Here is a 15313-nt window from a genome sequence, read left to right as displayed (position 1 = left end):
TGGCATTTCTTTTAAAGCCCTCTCTGTGATGTCGCCCCGACGTCCGACTGTGGCATTTCTTTTAAAGCCCTTTCTGTGATGTCGCCCCGACGTCCGACTGTGGCATTTCTTTTAAAGCCCTTTATGTGGTGTCGCTAAGACGCCCGACTGTGGCATGATTTTCTCCTTTATTTATTTGTTCACCTTTCGAGGCGTCGCTTCAGACACCCGATCGGTTTCCATTTATATTTCTGTCGGGATTTCAGGTGGACTACCGCCGATTCCCTCTTTGCTTACCTTGCCTGCTAATACTTTAAATGTACATTGGTGAATTAATCATGACGCATTCATGCATGCATTTGTTATATCTTACGTCCGAACTGTCTTGCGAGTACTTTCAAAGTACTCACTTGCTTGTTGATTTGGCCAGATGCTGACGAAGGCGATCTCATGGATGAAGAGTTCGATAGCGAGTCCGACGCCTAGAGGAATCCCAGTCAGTCTCGTGCGACCCTGGATTTGGTCACTGTATTATATCCGCTTCCGCAACCCGAATAAATTTATCGAGCCTCACCTCGACGCTCGATGAGATGCCAGTTTGAGAGTCGTGTTATCACACTCCCCACTGTGTTATTCCACCATCACTTTATCCTCGAGTCAGTAGTATGCCACCACACCATTGTGTTATATCCGCCATTATGTATAATTATTGGCACGCTTGTAATAATTTGTTGAGCAGCCCTAGCTCAACCCTGTAATATATCCTATGCTACTGGCTTATTGTATCAAGAATTTGTCTACCAGTGAGGAGGATTTCTCTCATACTGGACTCAAAAGATTGGTTTCTCAATAAATATTTTTATTGGAAAACCGGTCGTGACAGTCTTGATCCCATAAGGCACAACATTCATCGGGAGTCCCTGTTGAAGAACATCGTATGGTAACATACTTAGCAATGAAGTTTAGCTTAAAAAATAATGTATGAAAAAGATGCACTGAAGACAAATAGTAAAAATCACCGTAGTTCATTACGAACACTATTGGTCGCATGTTTTCAGTACTAACATTTCTAAATCCAGGAAGAAAATTTGTCCATCTGGTCCCGGACATGGCCCATCTGGTCAAGCAGGTGTCGTCCTCCGCCGACTCGACGACGAGGATGCGGGATATGCATCGTCCACGTCGATGCGAGAAAAATTGCTTTAACTAAAAAATAGCAACAAGTTCTTGCTAACTAGTTCTATTAATTCAACTAGTTCTTACTAAAAATAAACTTACTATAAATAAAAATAAACTAGTACCTAATTAGTACCTAGTTCTTACTAATTAATTAGTACCTAGGAACTGCTGCCCTAATTACCATCTAATTTGATGAACCTAGGGGTGGAAAGTGGTAGCGGATATTCCAATTATCCAACTTAAAAGTGAAATAAGTGGTCAAATTGTTCTCACTTTATTATGCATTACACTAGTGTTTATTCATCATCTAAGAAAACATCATCTAAGAAAACATCCCAGCCGCATCTGTATCCAATTCATTCCACCCATAGATGAACCCTAACTAATTTGATGCAACTAAAATTTGAAGAACCCTAACTAATTTGATGCAACTAAAATTTGAAGAACCCTATCTAGGCAGAGGTAGGGGAGGGGGAGGAGCAGGCGTGCTCACCTCAGGTGCCTGCGGCGAGAGAGGGGCAGGCGGCGTCGAAGTCGGGGTCGGGGCTCGGGCGCGTGGCAGAGGGCGGGGTCGGGGGCGGTGTCCGGGGCGGCGTTGAGGTCGAGGGCGGGGGCGGCGTTGAATCCGGGGTCGGGGGCGGCGTAGAGGGTGTGCGGAGAGCACGCGGCGGCCGACGGGCGACGGCGACAGCGAGACCGGAGGAGTTCGATTTGGGGGGAAGTGGCAGTGGGGAAGGACAAATTCGGTGGTTAAGTCAGAAGTAGCAGTAGCGTGTTCCAGAAAGTGCGCTACTGCTACATTAGCTACAACGCGTTCTGGGATAGGCGCTACCGCTACTCCTTTCTCTTTCCCCCCTTTTTCATTTATTTTTCTTCACATTTTTTTCCTTTCACCTTCTTCTATTTCTTTCATTTTCAATTACCTTTCTATTTGCTTTTCATTTAATTTTATACCTTTAGCAGTAGCGAGTTTAGAATAAAATGCGCTGCTACAAAGAAAGTAGCGGTAGCGCGGTTCCATATAGATCGATACTACTATGTGTAGCCTATCGGCTAAGCCGTGGGAATTTTAGTAGTAACGTGTTTACAGCAAGACGCGCTACTACTAGGAAATTATCTGCAGCGCGGTTTGCACAGGCGCGCTACTGCTATTTAGCACCAGCGTGCTTTTTTGACCCACGCTACTGCTAGAGTTCTATGTATAAGGTTTTTCCTAATAGTGTAGGGGGCCAACGGCTGGAGATGCTCTAACACCCGCAGGCCCCTCTCCTGAACAATGGAAGGATTGCACGGCCTTGGTGCAAGCCCCGTCCGGCCAGCAGTACTAGTACTCCCTGCGTCCCAAAATAAATGACTCAACTTTGTACTAGCTTTAGTATAAAGTTAGTACAAAATTGAGTCACTTATTTTGGAATGGAGGGAGTACAAGTTACCGCCATAAATTCATATTAAACCCACAGTAATATCGTTTTACTTCCGCTGTTTATAAATATTTATCTTTTTAGAGATTTCAAATAGAGTACCACATACAGATGTATGTAGACATATTTTAAAGTGTACATTCATTCATTTTGCTCCATATGTAGTCATTTGTTGAAATATCTAGAAAGATAAATATTTAGAAACAGAGGGAGTACAAGTTTCAGAATAAAATTGGATGCCTAGCCTGATATGAATGGTTGTTCAGTTTAGAAATAAAGATGGGACAATGTTCCTAAAAAATACAGTAGATATGGACGGGGCGCGAGCGAACTGTCTGGTTAGCCACTCGCATTCTGTCAGCGCTCGGGCGGCTTCCAGTTTTGGCAGACCGTCATCCAGCTGCTCCCTGTGCTTCGCATTGGCACATCCATCTCGGTTGGTACTGGGTCCTCGACCCTGTTCTGGTTTGATCGGTGGATTGGCGACAGCCTCCTGGCCGCACGATTTCCGGAGCTCTTCGCCATTGCTGTTGACCCTCGGGTCTCTGTCGAGTCGGCCCTTATTGACCTAGGGCGCCTCGCTTTTCGCCGTCCCTTTGGCCCGCCTGAAGTGGCCGTCTGGGATGCCCTCCTCCAGGACATCGCCCTTCTCCCGATGAACGTCACCGACACCCCGGACGCCATCTCTTGGCGTTTGGAACCATCCGGCTGCTTCTCCACCAAATCCCTCTACGCGGCCATCGCCCCTTCGACGGCACCCGAGCCCTTTAGTCTGATTTGGGACATCCGCTTACCCCTGAAAACCAGGATCTTCCTATGGCAATGGATCCGCGGCCGCCTCCCATCCGGCGTGGAGGTCCTCAAGCGAAATGGACCCGGAGATGGGATTTGTCCCCTGTGCGGCACGGTGGAGGACGCTAATCACATCTTCTTCTTGTGCTCCACGTCCCAGTTTCTCTAGTCCAGTTTCTCTGGTCCAGTTTCCGCGAGACGGTTGGGGGCCAGTGGTGCAACTCCAACTTCCCTGACCTCCTTGCGGAGATTCACGCCTCCCCCCTCGCTGCCGTCATATTACATGGCTCTGCGTTGGGGTCCTTACCTGGTCACTTTGGACCGTTCGCAATAAGCTTGAGAGCCAGAAGGTGCCTCTTCGATGCGCTACTGGCGCCATCTTTAAAATGTGTGGGTACTTGCAGCTTTAGCGGCCGCTTAGCCGCCCACAGGACCGGGACGTCATCAACACCCTCCTCGCCGACCTTCGATCGCTGGCCTTCCGCTTGGCGCCCCCGCTCCCACCGCCACCCCCGGAGCCCGACTAGATGCTCCGTTGCATCCCGTGTGTGCGTGCTTTTTCTGTTTTTCAGGGCTTGTTGAGTTGTGCCCTCAGCATTAACCCTCTTGGCTACCGTCTGTACTGGACCTTTGTGTTTGTGTGCGTGTGTGAACCTATGTTGGATGTTGGCTTGGGCAGTTGCTTTATAATATAAAGCGGGGCGAAAGCCTTTTTCGGTAACTGTCTGGTTAGTTATCTTGCTACCTATCAGACTCAGTCTAGTTCTACACAGCTCTCCTCACGCCATTGTACTCCACGCATAAAGGTTGCACGCCCATGTCTGCCTACAAATTAAGCATTGTATATCTCTTTAGTACACGAAAATTCAAGTGAGGTGATCAATAATCTCTCTTTGTGGTTGCGATGCACAAGGGGGGAGAGGAAATGAGATTTACAGGGGTAGAAAACGTTGGATAATTCAAGAAAAAGTTGTCTTGCTAACTTGCTGTCTTTTCCGCAAATGTTTTAAATTCACGTGAAAAGAAAGAGAGGGGTTTTTAACTAAAAGACGAAAAGATCTCCTGCGGTGTTATGGGGATATATGCATAAATGTGTTTTTTTGCGGGGATATGCATAAATGTTTGTCAGAGAGCAGAATAGGCGAATACATAGGGTAAATACAGCCGTGTTGTGTACGAAGGGCAAAAAGGTGGGCCCGTAACATATACACAGGGCAGTCCAGTGCGACTCATAATCATCTTGGCACAAATATGAACCTCAGACGACCAGTGCTCCAACATAGAGTGCCATAACTCTTACTATAAGTTAATGTAAGTCCCTCCACGGGGTAACCAACCATCTTCTCAGGTCATTCCTAGGAGTGAGCGGTTTGTTCTCCATCAGCCTCTTGGAAGGGGTTTTTGATCTCCTCTGTTCCCTCGGTTGGTGATACGAGCATCACCGCTGTGCCCCTGCAGACCTGCAGTTAGTAGTCGTTAGAGGATGTTTTGATTGCTGTTTAATTACGAATATGGTTGACAAAAAAGATTTCAAGGAAAAACGGCCATGGGAAAAAGAACCATGGAGGGCGAAATCCACTACTCTTGAAATCACAATCAGCAAAACCAATAGAGAAGCGATAGCACTTAGGTCGATACTGTAAAGAAACTTACAATGAGACCAAGCTGTCTGGTTTTTGTTGACAGTTTCAGTGGATCGTCTTGCTCTGCAAAATAAGATGACATGTGTTAAGTGTGATAGTCATTACACATTGTCCATGTCTTTACAAGTGCACTACAATTAGGTATTTCACTATTTCTTTTTTCCATTCGATCCAAAACGGATCGGGTTCCACTATGAGTCGATAACGGAACATCGAGCAAAAAACACAAAAAGCATCTTGGCGCAATGAAAACAAAAAGACAACAATTAGGTATTTACTGGTTGATAAATGCAGACACCAGTTATGGAATTTTGGCCACCTCATTTGTTCAAGCAGCGATAGCAGCAAGTCCTCTGTATGGTCAACCAGTATGCTAGCGTCGTGGTAACTAAGGCGATGCACGAACTATGGTATTTTTTTCCGAGACCAAGCTCCAAATAAAATGCATAACTTTGCATCTTTTTAAGGGCACAAGACGAGATCAAATTAACCTATGTCGAGTTGTACCTCTTTCAAACTCAATCGCTTCATCAAGCACCAAGTTCAGAAGCTGGTCATAGCCCTTCAAAGTTCCTGTAACTGCAGGTGTACAGATGCCAAAGTCAGCACGTGTCGCATTGGGATAAACTGCAAGGCAACAACAACAATAGTTTCTGCCGCAAGGTATAAAAATGCCAAAGTCAGCACGTGTCACGTTGCGATAAACTGCAAGGCAATAACAACAATAGTTTCTGCCGCAATGTATACAAATGCCAAAGTTCACAGCCTTTGTTGTGTTGCGACTTACTGCTGGATAACAAGACTAGTTTTTTCTGCCTTCTGGCACACACATATCAGAAACTAATCCTCGCTTGACAAGGTATACATAGCCCTAGTGCCAAATCCCGCGACATGAGAACAAATGAAACTAAAACCAAGTCACGCTGAATGCCGAACACCCACCTATCCCACTGCCATCACAATCATTTTCACATTCATCGCCCCTACTACAGTTTAACCAGTCATGTGAACCAGCGTATGAACATCTATCTAGAGTTCTAAACAATCTAAACCAAATCGAGCAGTCAGTCCTGTAGGCAAAATGGTATATAAACTAGCAGACGAGGGCATTGATTGAAACAATTGGGGTTGGGGGAAAATGGTATATAAACTAGCAGACGAGGGCATTGATTGAAACAATTGGGGTTGGGGGGGAATCTGGCGGGGGGGTGTACGGACGGACGGACCTTGCCTGCCGCCGGTGAGCTTGACCTGGACGCCCTTGTCGACGAACTTGGCCAGGTCCAGCACCGTCTCCTTGCGCCCGGACTGCACAACCAAGGCAAAAAGAACCCACTCCAATCAGATGGGATCGAAATTCCAATCTCCCACCAGGCGCGGGACTGGGGACGGGCGAGAAGTGGGATTGATCGACCGATCGATCCGAGCTTACTCACCATGATCGATCGGTGACGGCGATGGCGCGCCGGAGCAGGGATGGAGGCGGCCGCTGATGAGGGGTGCTCTGCTCTGCTGCTGTGCTGTCCTCCTCTCTCCTACTACTACTTTTTCTCCTTTTTAGAGTTTTTTTTTCTCTCCTCTTAGTTCGTTTTGTTTTGAGACAATCTTAATTCGTTTATTTTCTGACGGTTATGCGCTGGGCCTGTTTCACCGGCCGAGGGCCTTGAGCGCGGCCCGTTTCCGTGCGCCCTTCCTTCCCTTCTACTCTTCTCTTCCTCCTTCCAACGGAAGCCAGACGCACACGAACTGTCACTTTCGCTCACTCGCTACTGCTCCTCTTCCCATCTCACTTGGCACACCTCCAGATCGGGAAGGTGGGCGGTATCCGCGATCGATAGCGGCCATCAGCTGGAAGCAAGCGATGTGAGTAGTTCGTAGCCACTACGTATAGCAGATCGAGTCCATTCTTTTTGCCTCCCCCTCCGTGGTCTCTTTGGAGTTTTGCTATGGCTGTGACTGTTTTCATGCCGGCTGCTCCCAAGGTTGAAGCGCCGTGTATGGGTAGATAAGATCCACAATGCTTCGGCGTGATTTTACGGGGTTTTCAGTATGATTTTCGGGTTCATTTTTCTCATCAGTCCGTACGTAGTTCTGTATATTATTATTTATGCATGTATTTAGTTTAGTATATTCCCCTCCCTGTTCAAAACAAATTTAGTTCCCTTCGATCCATTATGTAGCAGTTTTGAACCTTAGTTCAAAACTGCAACACTTATTATAGATCAGAGGAAGTACCATTCACCAACAAGCATATTGATTTATCGGAAGAAAAATGTGATCCGTCTAGAACACATTGCATCTAATTATAAAGTCTAAACAACTGGCCGGATGTACAATATCTCATATCTGCATACACAAACGATGGGAAATATAGGGTGGAGCCTTGGAGGTACACGTACTGCTGAATTGCTGTGATTTCTCATACTTATAACATTTGGCAAAAACCAACAAGTGTGAGCAAACCAACATTTGGCTAAAACCAACATTTGGCTAAAACCAACATTTGGCTAAAACCAACAATGTTTCGTAGTGTTCAAGTGAGGGTTTCTCCTGATACGATTTTGAAACAATTTATGTATGTTTCATGCCTAAATAATAAAGCCGACTTCTCATTCCTTTCATCACACAAGTAACCATATTAGTTGATTTTTCTCTTCCTAGGGTTCTAGAATTCCTTTACCACTACAAGTGAGAGCCGCTTTGTTAATAGAATCACAGTGATTCCTCCACCTACCAACAACTGATCCATACCACAACCTTATGTGCCTTTCAAAACATTTCTTGGAGATTAATAGGGGGTGGGGTGGGGGTGTATTGACGAGCGAATTGTCGCAAGGTGGATGGGTACCAATTGTAGTCTATTGAATCTTTGTGGACCCGTAACTTGAATCAACGAGCAGCATGCGATTTTTCTACTAGAATAGCTGCACTTACGACATCATTCAGAGGCGATCCAACGGCCAAGAACGACCGAATCATGAAATTGGACGGCCCGGGGGGATCAAGACGTAAGAGGGATGGGAAGTTGCTCAATTTACTGTCCTAAATTATAAGCTACAATTATATCATTGATAAAATTTAATTATCCCTATAATAAAAATAAATTCCAAATGATAAAGAAATGACACCGTGCGTGGATTCTCAAACTCTTGTGGGAAGGAACATATCACACACCCTTATCATCCTTTGGCTAGCTTCGATTCGCATTTTATCAGTTTTCACCGGTGTCACCTGGTGGTACTATGCCATTTTCTCCGTTTCAATGGTGTCGGTGGGAGAGGATGATAGAGTATTATTATTGTGTACAGTCCGATTTAGCTAGAGGCCGGATTAGGTTTTTGTTTCTTCAACCGTCGTGCAAGCACCTCTTATCTCGATATAGTGAGATCGTCTCAACATGAGTTGATGAATCATTGTACATCCTTTTTGTTTTAAACACTTCTTTTGATATAGTGAGATCGTTGTTCTGTGCCTGTGGTAGGAACAATTTATCATTTAAAATTTGTTGCCCGTCATTTATCTTGATTTAATTTTTTATATGCTTGTTGGTTTATATGATTGTTTTTCTTTGGATTGCGAATATCAGTCATTGGGACTTTCTTCGGACTCAATTGATAAAGCTTAATTTGACATCAGATAAGCCCCGTGTTCGTGGATTGTTTCTACATGGGTCTAAAATCATTATTTATTTTTTCTAAGGCAGAAATCCTAGACACACTTCCATTTCACAAAACTTTGCGAGGCAACCAGTAGCTAAAAGGAGTTTCCTTTGTTGTCCCATCTTTTTCTCCCCAAATATAAAGATGCTAGTATTCATTTTAAGGGCATGTTTGAACTATAGGAATATTAGATTTGTCATAAGTCAAACTTTTTAATGTTTGACCAAGCTTATAGAAAAAAAAAGAACATGTACAATGCTAATACCAAATATATATGACGGAAAATAACCTTGTAAATTTTGACCAAGTTTATTGAAACATTATGAACATTTACAACACACTGGATATACTATATCATATGAAAGTATATTTCAGGCTGAATCTACTAATATTGATTTGATATTATAGATGTTGACAATATAAATGTTTCTATAAGGTTGGTCAAAATTTATAAAGTTAAATTTGACAAAAGAGAAAACTATTTTGACTAGGAAACATCAGTTTCTTCCCAAATAGACCCTAAATGCATATGCGTTGGCAGCTGTACATCTGCTGTATATTTCCGCAAATATTCCAACCTGCAACCTACTTGTACTAATACGATGTTAGCTGGTGCATGCGTGGGTGTTCTTCAGGAAGGCAGCCGGAGAAGCTGGAGGAAGCAGCACGCTGCGGATATTGGTGGCGACCGATTGCCACCTCGGCTACCTAGAGAAGGACGAGCTACGCCGATCCGACTCATTCGACACCTTCGAGGAGATCTTCTCACTGGCAGAGAAACACAATGTCAACTACTACTACTCATTGATCTTCTTGTCCTTGCATGTCTACATACATAAGCTTGTTGACGACGATGATTAATTCGCAGGTGGATTTCCTGCTTCTCGGTGGCAATCTGTTCCACGAGAACAAGCCGTCACGCTCGACGCTGGTGAAGACGATCGAGATCCTGAGGCGGCGCTGCCTCCACGACCGGCCGGTCCAGTTCCAGGTGGTCAGTGATCATGCAGCCAGCCTGCAGAACTTGTACGTGTACTTACTTGCACCAATCAGCTAGCAGCAGCTACCCAGTCACGTAGCTAATCGACGGCTGAACTCTGGACAGTGTATATTCTTTCTCTCATTGATTCCAAGTTTGCATGCATGCATGCTTCAGGTTTGGTCGACCGAATTTTGAGGACCAAAACATCAACGTTGGCTTGCCTGTGTTCACCATCCATGGCGACCATGATGATCCTACAGGAGTGGTATGTTTTCATATCGAGAGTTATATATGGGATTTTTATCTGCACAGGATAGGTATTGGTTAAATTTATAAATTCATTTTATTCAACCTTTCACTTTTTTCTCCATCACGTTTTTTTTTCTCCATCACGTGCCTACCACAGGATAATATGTCCGCCATCGATGTCCTTGCCGCGACCGGTTTAGTGAATTACTTTGGAAAGATGGATCTTGGCGGTTCTGGCGTCGGTCACATGTCAATTCATCCTATACTTATCAAAAAGGTCAATTTGCTACTCCCCAGTCCCATAATATAAGATGTTATTATAACCAACTATGCATTATGTAGTCTGTACAATGCCAAGTACATGTTGCTAACTGGCTCCGGCACTTTGTGCTACTTCAGGGTGCAACTTCTGTCGCATTATATGGCTTGGGGAACGTTAGGGATGCAAGATTAAGCAGAATGTTTCAGGTATATTTCAGTGTAAAATGGTCAATTGTCGCAGCCGGGGTGGTTGGTTAACTTGTTTTTTTTTTCAAAACGGAGGCAAAAGATTTGCCTCATCCATTAAATAAGAGGATAGAGTTTGACAGTTTACAGTGACCCTACAGAAACGGCATGAAAATTACTCTCGTACAACAATACGCCCTAGTTTCTTAGCACCCGCCATAACCCATAGGTTGGCCTCAAGCTGTCAAGCAATATATTTTGGAGAAGAATTGGCGGTGGCACACTCTTGTGGCGAAACACCCGGGCTGATATATTGCATCTTATGCTCTTATTCAGACACCAGGTGCAATAGGTTGGATGAAACATGAGAGTACAGAGGATATGTCACTGTCTGACTGGTTCAACATTCTGGTTCTTCATCAGAACAGGTACGAGAAAGTGATTGAACTGATCGGTCGATCTCCGACGACAGTTGTTTATTAAACCGGGTTTTGAACTCTTGCTAATGTACTACTGTCAGGATAAATGGAAGTCCAGACAACGGCATCAATGAACGTCTATTACCAAACTTTCTGGATTTAGTAATATGGGGCCATGAGCATGAATGCCTTGTTGATCCCAAGGTAATGTTCTTCATTCTGTCAATCGTTTTTTTTACGGCTTCTGTCTATCGTTCTTCATTTAACTACTTCTGATAAACTACTTATAGGAGGTTCCTGGAATGGGTTTCCACATCACGCAGCCAGGATCTTCAATTGCCACATCGATGACCAGTGCTGAAGCAAAACAAAAGCATGTTCTTTTGTTGGAAATAAACGTAAATATGTTTCCAAAAATCACGGATTTAATAAAAGTAAAACCTTCTGCAACCTGCTTATTTAACCATCACCATTTCCTATGTTCGATTCCATAGGGAATGAAATACAGGCCAACTAATATACCTCTGAAGACTGTTAGACCTTTTGAATATGCCGAGGTAAGCCAATCCATGCTTTCATGTTTAGTTCGGTGACAATCTCATCATGAGAATGCAATTCAGGTTGTGTTAGAAGACCAAGCTGACATCGACGCCAATGATGAAGCATCTGTGGACGCACATTTGGATAAAGTAGTAGGTCTTCAACTCCATAAGCTGTCCTACAAACTTTGTCCATTTCTTTGTCAGAAACATGGCCAAACATTGGTCGACTGAGCTGATTGTTCATAACTTTACTCTCTAATTACTCATACCGGCTACTGACTGAGCTGCTTTAGGTGGCCAATCTTATTGAGAAGAATGACACAACAGCAGGCAGTGGATCAGAGCCCAAACTTCCACTTGTTAGGATAAAGGTAAGGAAATCAGGTCACTTCAGAATTCTGATAGTTATGTCCAGTTATCTCTCCAGGATTCTCAAATGAAAGACTTCATCTTATCCTGCAGGTGGACTACACTGGGTTCTTAACAATACACCCACAACGGTTCGGTCAGAAGTATGTTGGGAAGGTATCTCAAGGACTATGAGGGAACTTCATGATATGATCCCCTTTTTTGTTAGTAGTAGTACTACCTGTATAGTTTATTTGTTTACAAACTTTTCGCTGTAGGTTGCCAACCCACAAGACATTATTGTTTTCTCAAGGTCAGCAAAAAGGCGCCAAAACACGCAAGGTCGGCAACACTAGAACTTCAATCAATTTGTAATGATAAGGAAAAGTGACATATTTAGAATAAAGTTCAATGAGGTACAAAAGCAAAGCTGGGACTTTATCTGAGAAATGCATCTTGCAATCTTGCAGATACCGCTGGCGGTTCCAGAGAACTCTACCCAAATGAGCTTAATCAACACACGGTCGAAGCTTTGGTTGCAGAAATTAACTTGGTACTTCCTCCATTACAAATTAGTTGAACTGAAGTTCTACCGTTGCTCCAAGTCAATTTTTTCTATACTTGATCAAGTCTGTGGAAAAATATAACAAAATCTACAACAATAAATGTATATACGGTTCATCGGCCACATTAGTATTTTCTTACAGAATATGCAGGTTCTTCGGCTAGATGACCTGGACACTGCCCTGCATGTTTTCGTCAACAAGGATGACAATATGGCATTTCACTCTTGCTTGCAGAAGAACACCGAAGAGGCAATAGTAAGCGAAACTACCAATATATTCGACTTTACCAATAGAATCTCTCTCTCTCTCTCTGTGTGTGTGTGTGTGTGTGTGTGTGTGTGTATCTGTGTGTGTGCAGGTAGAATTTAGTAACTTTGAGCACGTGGTTGTTTCATAATATTTAAGATACTAAATAATAACAGAGAAGAAATTTCTCTGCTTGAAATTCGCAGAACATGTTGACTGCCAGCAAGGTAGATACTGACATCGAAGATGGAGATGCAATGGTAGTACATGATTTGGATCAGTTCATGCAGGTGTGGTTCCCATTGTCACTTAATACTTGATACGGTTTGATCTCACAAGAAAATGATCAAAATGGTTGTGCCATTGTGGAGCATTTTTCAGTGTCATTCTTGTCCTCTTAATGTACAGGCACGAGAGAAGGGAAGAACCCAAACGGCCACGGGCGCCCAGAGCCTCCCAACCAGCACGGCGCTCAGCGCATTTGAGGAGCTGAAATGCTCCCCGGATCCGGACCAAGATATCCGCGACGATTCGGATGAGCTCATTGAAACATCGGTGTGTCCCCTTTCTTCTTCCACTCCATCGATAGCGGCCAAGCAATAGATAGAGTTCCGCTGCTCCCGCCAAAATGGCATGTTAAATTCAGCTGATGAACTGCTTTTGTGCTTTGGTGCGCAAGGATGGAGAGTGCCATCATGAGAAGATGGCAAGGCCGGGGAAGCGGCCGGCCCCTTTTCCTGCCACGGCTGGGGGTTCTGCGTCTTCACCTTCTTCCTCGGCCCGGGGGAGGAAGACGGACCTGGCTTCGTTCCGCGCGCCTGCGGTGAAGGAAGAGTTGGACGACCGCGGGACCAAGAAAGGACGACCTTCCCCTCATGTGCGTGTGATCGTGTACCATACTACCACGCCCTTCCTCTACGCCCTCTGTGTGCGGGCTAGTTTTTTTTCTTTTTCTTTTTTCTTTGTGTGACTGCTCTGGTTTTCTTTCAGCGTTAACTAGCTTGGCGGTCAATTAATTTCCTGTCGTCATGCATTTCAGGTTGCTGGGAGGTATGGCGCGGTAAGGAGGAACCGTTGAGAATGAGATCAACGGGTGGCCCCGAGGGGATATGAATCCACCTCACTCGAGTCTGCATTTCGCTTCAGAAATTCAAATGTTTGGTTAGATCCTTCCTAGATCGATGAACTATGCGTGCATGATGTGCGTGCCTCGTGCTGCTCTTGTCTGAAAACCATTCCAGTTTGATGCCGATCAACTTCTTTTCGTGATAAAGAAAACCAGTGAGTGTTACATATGGTTGTAGATTTTGGTGTGTGTGGGGTGTCCGATTCCCTATAATTCAGGGAAAACGTGCGTTCACGAAACGTCACGAGTTAGCCACTCACCCGCTTGCAACTCATTCTTATCCATATCCCTTCATCTGCACAGAGCCAGACCACATGTCTTCTTCTTTTTTTTTTGAGGGGACCACATGTCTTCTTCGCTCTGCCTCAAATCGAAAATCTCCACACAGCCCCGCACACATCACCGCAACCATCAGACCGCCGCGTGCTGCAGGGGGTGCGGCCACTGATGCTGCAAGGTGCGAAGCCAAGGGGCGCTCTTTGCATGGCCGCACACCCACCTTCACCTTCTCTCCCCAGTGATGGTCGTGGTGTTAGAGCTGCGAGCAGGAGCGCGCACAGCTGCCACCGGCGACACGCAGTGCAGCGACCGGGCACGTCCACTGCCGGGAAGGAGCACGGTGTTGCAACGGGGAGCTTTGACCAATGTTGCAACCAGACGCCGCCGAGAACTGTTTTGCTGGGACCGACAATAATTTTTGCTGCCCACAGGCAAGATCGTTTTGGTGATCACACGCCAAGATGTTGGAACCAACCATTTTTTCGTTACCATAGTTTGTTTTTGCTGGAAAGTATGGACTACTTTGCTACTACCGTGTTTGTTTTTTTGCTAGAACTAGCCCTAATTTTTGCTACTATCTTTTTTTGATTTTGCTAGAACCAGCCAGAATTTTGCTACCACCATATTTGTTTTTTGCTGGAACCAGCCCCGATCCTTGCTCCTACCTTCTTTTGATTTTGCTGGAACTAGCCAGAATTTTGCTACCACCCTATTTGATTTTTGCTGGAACCAGTTTTTTTTTGCTACCACAGTCTTCTACTTTTGCTGGAACCAGCATTTTTGTTTCTCTACCCCGGCTTTTTCGGCTGCCAGCAACACTATCGATGCCACCATCGCCATTGATGTTGCAACCTGGGGTGGGGCGGCTGTGGGGAGGAATGACATCGTGGTCGGCGCTGAGGAGCCACCATATTTGCAACATGAAGTGGTTGTTTGGATATGGGGAATTAGATGTGAGATTTTAGAAAACGAGTTTTTGGAGGATTTTTAGGAAAACCAGTTTTTATTAGTTATTCTGTTAAGATAAGTACATACAATATCTTGTTTGGATGAGGAAACAGAAAAGCATGATTTTGAGTTCTTCGTTTTGGGGAGAGAAAAATTCATGGAGGTGCAGTGCTTCTTCGCTCTTGGCACCTACACGCACAGTGGTGGACGACCACACTGTAAACAGCTCTCGGCGGAGGTGCGCGGTTGTCAGCGTGGCCGCCAGGGTGGTCGCGCTTATCGCCTGATTATGCTCTGCTTCCTTCACCGGTGTCATGCATGTTGGTCCAGGTCCCATCGAACGTCCCTCCGGTGACAAATTCTTTCCGCCATGAAGATCCACGTACATGCAGCTCACATATGACCTACAAGCTGGAGCATATCTGCATATGGACGGCGTGGTTGTGAAGTCCACCTCCACCATGAAGGCGGCAGCCGCGGCCGAAGTC

At 45.0% G+C, this 15313-nt stretch overlaps 2 protein-coding genes across 2 annotated transcripts; one reads left to right on the top strand and one right to left on the bottom strand.

The window, feature by feature from the left end:
* Positions 1-4454: 4454 nt before the first annotated feature.
* Positions 4455-6585, bottom strand: LOC119337252 (sm-like protein LSM7). Its single transcript, XM_037609369.1, has 5 exons — positions 6451-6585; positions 6241-6322; positions 5522-5593; positions 5025-5077; positions 4455-4831 (listed from the first exon to the last, which is right to left on the bottom strand). The coding sequence occupies exons 1-5, from the start codon at positions 6451-6453 to the stop codon at positions 4727-4729; spliced, it is 315 nt and encodes a 104-aa protein (XP_037465266.1). The 5' UTR covers positions 6454-6585; the 3' UTR covers positions 4455-4726.
* A 790-nt stretch (positions 6586-7375) lies between these two features.
* Positions 7376-13718, top strand: LOC119339027 (double-strand break repair protein MRE11-like). Its single transcript, XM_037611213.1, has 20 exons — positions 7376-7403; positions 9082-9109; positions 9309-9459; positions 9542-9699; positions 9830-9920; positions 10062-10181; positions 10304-10372; positions 10688-10779; positions 10872-10974; positions 11061-11168; positions 11265-11327; positions 11391-11462; positions 11606-11683; positions 11775-11837; positions 11939-12002; positions 12131-12213; positions 12368-12481; positions 12679-12762; positions 12881-13027; positions 13512-13718. Exons 1-20 carry the CDS (start codon positions 7376-7378, stop codon positions 13548-13550), a joined length of 1755 nt encoding a protein of 584 aa, XP_037467110.1. The 3' UTR covers positions 13551-13718.
* Positions 13719-15313: the final 1595 nt, after the last annotated feature.

This window comes from Triticum dicoccoides, chromosome 7B (genome assembly GCF_002162155.2).
Source record: "Triticum dicoccoides isolate Atlit2015 ecotype Zavitan chromosome 7B, WEW_v2.0, whole genome shotgun sequence".
Lineage (NCBI taxonomy): Eukaryota > Viridiplantae > Streptophyta > Magnoliopsida > Poales > Poaceae > Triticum > Triticum dicoccoides.
This window is presented reverse-complemented; position numbering and strand designations above follow the sequence as displayed.